Source organism: Adiantum capillus-veneris, chromosome 1, assembly GCF_014529385.1.
Source record: "Adiantum capillus-veneris isolate H3 chromosome 1, ASM1452938v2, whole genome shotgun sequence".
Taxonomy (NCBI): domain Eukaryota; kingdom Viridiplantae; phylum Streptophyta; class Polypodiopsida; order Polypodiales; family Pteridaceae; genus Adiantum; species Adiantum capillus-veneris.
The window spans coordinates 118,813,089-118,819,502 of record NC_140931.1 but is presented as its reverse complement, the minus strand read 5'-3'; the positions used below and the strand labels follow the sequence as shown (position 1 = coordinate 118,819,502).

General features: G+C 44.2%; 1 protein-coding gene across 1 annotated transcript; it reads right to left on the bottom strand.

The window, feature by feature from the left end:
* Positions 1–3,216: 3,216 nt before the first annotated feature.
* Positions 3,217–5,600, bottom strand: DWF1 (cell elongation protein / DWARF1 / DIMINUTO (DIM)). The gene is made up of 2 exons (XM_086520019.1): positions 4,256–5,600; positions 3,217–3,881 (listed from the first exon to the last, which is right to left on the bottom strand). Exons 1-2 carry the CDS (start codon positions 5,504–5,506, stop codon positions 3,426–3,428), a joined length of 1,707 nt encoding a protein of 568 aa, XP_086376145.1. The 5' UTR covers positions 5,507–5,600; the 3' UTR covers positions 3,217–3,425.
* Positions 5,601–6,414: the final 814 nt, after the last annotated feature.

The following is a 6,414-nucleotide window of genomic DNA, read 5'->3' as shown; positions in this document are numbered from 1 at the left end:
CATGTGTGATGCTCAAAAAAATCTGAAATACCTTATTAGCTTGCATCGAAGTGTTCACGCCTTATAAAGCCACAAATTCCAGTATGTTGTCAACGGGTAACACTATCACCAAGCTGTCTTATGATATATCCACTCAACCATCACCACAAGTGCTACATCATTTCTACCAGCGAGTGATGTTTTTGCCAAGCTATCACATGCAAGCCTTTGAAGAAGCTTTCTACACCGGGTTTTTTACATATGACATCAAAAATTTTGACCTAACAATCAGCATCGAAAATATTAGGTATGAGTCATACTTAAAGATGATCACGCCACCCGGTTTCCACTAGAGACGAATCGATGAGACGGCCTGCAAGAAGAAGAACCGTCATGTCAGGGACGACATGGATGCGGAAGGGGAGAGTGTTGACGGTTGAACACAGAAAAAACCTTTCTCAACTTTTTTGTGTCGCTTATTTTAACAACATGACATTTTGTAATGGGTTAAGCGGCCAATATTCTTTGTGAGAACGAGCCTCTAGGAGGAATTGTATATAAGCCAATTTTTGTAACCCTAAGATAGACTTTTAAATTAATACAAACTCATGTTTACTGTGCGTTATGTCTGAGAGAGAGAGAGAGAGAGAGAGAGAGAGAGAGAGAGAGTGAGACTTCTTCTCTTCCCTACGCACTCTATGGAGCTTCCATTGTGAAAGCGACACCACCAATGCGTTAGCATCAGCTAGGGCTTCAATCCAACGGCAGGCTTCAATCCAACGGCAAGCTTGCACGATTCCGGTGTCGTCCGCGAAGCGAGCTCCTACAAGCTTCCGGGTGAGTTTTTTTGCAAGCCGTGTGTCCGATTGGTGATTTCTTTATGCATGTGGATTCACGGTGAGTAGATCTGCATATTAGAATCATACAAATCGAAAAGTGATGACCTGCATTTTGTTGTCTGTCTTCAAACACAATTGTCGCATGGGGCAATTCACGATATCAAGTCAGAGTCCATAGAGTAATGACCTCTTGATGAGAAGAGTATTTCCTCTGAGTTTCGTGACATTTCGAGTGCTTGCGGTCTAGTTTCGGATAGCATGAGCATTGTAGGTTGAGTTGCATTCACAAATACATAGGACATTTAGATTGGTTTCCTCAAGTAGAGATTTTCTTAAAAGGTTGAGTAGGTGATTGACACACATCTCCTTGTTTCCATGCGCCTACGGGTTGAACTTCGTCCTTGACTGACATAGAGTTGTTGGTTTTGTTTTTGCTATGCTAGCGTCTGCTCGCGGCGTATCCACCAACACACACTCTCTCTCTCTCTCAAGTCACCTCCTCAAATACATTGATTGTTTGTGAAAGAATCTCTTTATGTTTGGATGCCTACTTTGTGAAAGGATACTTTTATGTAGTGACATGTATAATTCTTTAAGGCTCTTTGCATGGCACATGAGATAGAGAGAGATACATTGCATGCTTTTAGAACCCTTTTGACAAAGTTCTGTAGGAATGCATAGGCAAGCAATCAATAGGTTGAAGTTTTCTAACATGCAAACTTTACAAGTAATTTTACAATTGAAGATAATAAATACCCATTCCTATTTTCTTGTATCTTAATTGTCAAGATTGAAGTTTGCGCACTTTTATTCATAAATAACAATTAATAACTTTAATTTTGTAATATGTCATATACATCAAGGGCTAAGTAAAAAGTTTCGTTTTAAGCACTGCCATATCTCTCTCTCTCTCTCTCTCATGCTTTGAGAGGTGATCACGAGTTTCCTTCACCTTTTCAAGTAGATTTTTAACTTTCATGACCCCACTGTGCTCACCTTATTGATCCATTGTGAAGACTTCACCCTGTATTAAGAAGCCAAGAAGACATTCTAAGACTTCTATGTGTTTCCCCCTTCTCCTCCTAGGTATGCTTTCACAAGCCAAAAGAATCCTATTTGAAGTCACAGCAACCAACATCTACCAAAGGCATATGGTTTTGGTGCAACCATAGTCCCCTAATCTATGAAATGTTTTTGCATGGTCGGTACTTTGATTATGAGTAAATTGTCTTCCTAGACGATGTTGTGCTGAATGTCTCCTCCATCGGACATAGATGAGGCACCTTGTCAATAAAGTAGAGAATTAGAGTGCTATATATCATCATGAATTTGCTAAGATAAAAACTCGCACATTCATATAAATATGCCTCAATAACTCTCTTGCAAATTTGTCAAAATTGAACACCCCAATATTGACTCGAGATAATTGTTCAAGCATCTATAAGGATCAATGAGTTTTAGCACTGTAAACATTAATATGACTCATTTGCCACAATTATCCATGTACATGAGATGACAAGAGTACATTACTTGCTTTTTGAGCACATTTTAAACCAATTCAAGCCGTCTTCAACCTTGGAAACTTTTTCCCTTTCCTTTCTCATACAGAGCCAAGACGCTCCTCCTCAGGAAAAGTATAATTTCTAAATTAAACAAGAAAAATCAACACAGAGCTCAATTGAGACATGCATGAAATGAACCCTAGCATGCATCGATTCACGCTTCATATGACTCCCTGCCCTTACACCCTAGCTCATCTCCTCGGGGCAGCTCTCCAGATAGAAAAACCACCAACATTTGGTAGTCACATGGTGATGGGCGTGCCTTGACAAATCGAGTAAACACATAGCATCAAACAGTTAGTTAAGGGCATTCAAATTAAACAGATGGTTGGCCTTGGGTATAAGGAAGGGCAAAGCTATTCTGAAAGGACACCTTGTAGTTCAAACGAATCCCTTTCTTACTGGAGGCAGCAACATAAACACTCAGATATTGGCCCATACATTCAATCCATTCCTACCTGAACAAAACTCTTTACCCCACCCCCACACCACCCCCCCCCCCCCCCCCCCTACTTCCCCAAGAAGATTAGACAAGGCTACTAGCCGAACCCGCCACCTCAAGATGTAGCCGCAAGATGCTTCTCGCATACATGCTCAGATTCACTTCACATAGAATATTTCTGCAGTTTTTCAGGAGCACTTGCATCTAACCACTTACCAAATCATACTTCATCAGCAAAATGGAAACAATGTGGTTTACTGCGCACTTAAAAACTAAAGCGTTCACCAGAAGCAATTCTCACAATCAAAGCAAAAGCCCTAGGCCCACATATCTGCAGGTGTTCAAGTACACAAGGCTTGAGAAGTAACTCTTGATTAGCACTCAAAAGCAGCCGTTGGGATCGAAAGAGAAAGTCTCATTGAAAACACACGGTACACACAAGGAGCTTAGTCATCAAAATTGTGGGTCATGCATAACTAGAACTAAACTACCATCACAAAGAGCTACAATCAGTCTCCTACCTATTCCAAAACAGCAAGCAGTCCCTGCAGAGAAAGTAGATTCGGTGCTAAATCTACAACCTATGATTGTAGCTCTGGTTAGCTAATCAGCAGGGTTTTCCAAATCCGCATACGCTGACTCAGAAATCTTCTGTTCTTCTTCTTGAACCTCTTTCTCTGTCTTCCGTCCCTTCTTCGACTTGTAGTAAACACTCATAAAGGTTCCCACTGCCTTGTACTTGTCGCGCACGCGGCTGTAAAGGCTGGCATCAAACATACGCCAAAATTCTTTTTCATTCAGCTCTGTCACTGCATACAACGCCTGGAAACCATGATTTTCAATCAGCCACTGCTCAATTTTTCTGCACGCCTCGATACCGTCGAATTCCTCCCCTCGCAGAATAGGGTTCGGTGTGTAGTACAGCCCAATGTCTGTATACATCTGGGCATAATGGGTGTCACCCCGTCTGCGGTGCCTCTCAAAGCCTGGCTCAGGGTAAATCATTGTCTTCACAGGGAATTTGTGTAGCTTATGGGGACATAGCCATATAGGGTATAACTACAAACACCACAGATAGACATCAGCAAAGGCCTGTTAGCTGATGCAAAGCAAGCCAAAAATCAACTAGGAATCCTAGTCGCATACAAGCTCATGATTATAACGTTAGATGAAGGAGCCAAGGAAATATAGTAGCTCTAGCAGGAGTTATTGCAATTAAAACAAAGATCTAAAGTGCACCAACAAGGGGAAAAAACTAAGATATCAAAAGAGAAGAACCATGCATACACTACGAACACTATATATCCGCATCAAGCCCAGTTCAGCCCAAACAGTAGATCTAGCCACATTAACAACATTTTGAAAGTCAGGAAATGAGAAACAGTAGATCTAGCCACATTAACAACATTCTGAAAGACAGCAAATGAGCAGACCTCGAGCTCCTGGTGCGCAAACTCAAGGGCATCTGGCACTTTGTAGAGAGGCACAAGCATGTCCTGGATAACGTGCTTCTCATGGTAGTAGTTTCTGATAGCATCTCCTTGCGTAGCCTTGAGGAACGAGACCTTCGGCGGCATGGCCCAACCAAATAGCCAGCGGAACCAAAACTGGTCACCAAAAGGCAAGATGAGCTTGCCCTCCCAATAAAGACAGCGCGTGTGGCGGTGATAATAATCTCTGGTGGGGATATACTCCACAAACTCACCCTTCTTCAGGGCCGTCTGTGCATGTTGGTAGTACCATGTCTTAAACCACCATCCCTGCTCATTAATTTTGTTGCCTTTCTTCTTGGCTTCTTCCTTGGAGGCATAGCGCCCTGTCATGCATACAGCCTCATTGGGATTGTAGATCATGGTCTCAACAAACTCTGGCACCACATCACTTGAGTCCTGGTTACCATCTGGATCTGTGAAAGAGTCAATGTATGCCTGCCCGAGCTCACGGAGGGTGCCTCGAACTGGAACATAAGTGACCCGCATGTATTCCTTGATGGGGATGAGCTTGATCTCTGCAGCCACAAGAAGGCCAAGCGTACCCTGCGACCATGGTATGGCATAGAAGAGATCTGAATATTCATTGTCTGCTGTGGCTTTGACAAGAGTTCCATCAGAGAGGATAATCTCATAGGCGACAACAGTGTCAGCAAACAAACCATAAATATGAGAGCTTCCCTCTATTCCATAGCCATTGATAAGGCCCCCAACTGTAAGGTCGTCCAGCTCTGCAACAACAGCAAGCGCTTGATTCATGGGTACCGTCACGCGGGTGATCTGCCCCATGTTAACCAGTGGCTCCACCCTCGCCACCATGCGCTCTGTGTCGATATCCAGAACGTTGCGGAAGGAAGAAAGATCAACCTCGAAGTGGCGAGCACGCTTGTAATCTACATTGCGCATGCCGACAGCAATGTAGGGCTTCCGGGCCGTGCAGACGAGGCCGTCGCGCTTGGGGTCGCGCTCCTTGAGGCGATTGATGACTTTCTGGACGTTAGCGTCATGCTCCTTCTGGCGGCGCTTATAGGACTTGCTGTTGGACCACATGTCGCCGAAGTAGGCAAGCATGTCGAAGGTGAAGGAGATCGGGAGGACGACGAAGATGACGACGATCCATCGAAGCTGGACAAGGTAATCGACGACGGTGGTTTTGCGCTTGGGCCGGACGAGAGGCTGGGTGAGGTCGGCCATGGCGACCCCCGGCTATGGCGAGAAACAGGGGAGTGCACGGGAAACAGAGAAAGATGAGAAGGCCCCTCTTCTGTTTAATCTGTCGTGGGGTTGGAACCTTAAAACCCAGCAAGGATTTCTTGAGCTGAGTTGGCCAAAGCAGGCTGGCATGCAATCTGGTTGGCTTCTCAGTAGGCATGTCCCACATGGTGTGCATCTCTTTGTGTGCCACTTCATGTCCATGAAGCTTTCTTGTCCCCCTCCAAAAATATCTATCGCATACTTTTCCATTCCCCAACTTCCAAGGCCCAAACATAGCCTTATAGGGTAAAAGCCCGATAAAAGCGGACGCGTCCCTATAGAAGGCCCATCCTACTGCCAAGAAATCAACCAATTTGCACCAGTAAGGGTACACCCATGAGCGTGTTCTTGGTGTAAGTCAGCTGACGCATCAGTCAGTTATTGGCTAGAGAGTGAGTTCGAATGGCATCGCCGACGTGGCGTATGGCTAGAGAGTGAGTTCGAATGGCGTCCCCGACTTGGCCTTTTGTTGCGCACGATCCAAGGTGGATGAAAGAGAAATATAGTGCACACAAGTGAGTGTGTGTTGGCTAGATTATCACTCAAGCGAATTAGGTTCCAAGATCAATTAACTTGGACTCATAAACAAGGTCTTGAGTTGTTGCTAAGCCATCACAAGGTCACCATAAACAAAAGAGATGTAATGCAAAATAGAACTTTTTTTATTCATTCATGAAATGAGCTTTAAGTAGCTCTACAACCTTGCACCACTGCCTGTGGGATAAATCCACCTTTCCTCTCCTTGACTCATACTCTAGTACTCTAGGACAAAGCTCACACTTTACAATCCTCCCCTTGAGGTTTAGGTTAGGAAGAAACTGAAGAAATTGACATCTTTGGCACACTCC

Coding starts and splice junctions, on each gene's coding strand:
- DWF1 (XM_086520019.1), bottom strand. CDS start 5,506: ATGGCCGACCTCACCCAGCCTCTCGTCCGGCCCAAGCGCAAAACCACC. Junction 3,882..4,255: donor TTGCGCACCAGGAGCTCGAG/GTCTGCTCATTT, acceptor TGGTGTTTGTAG/TTATACCCTATATGGCTATG.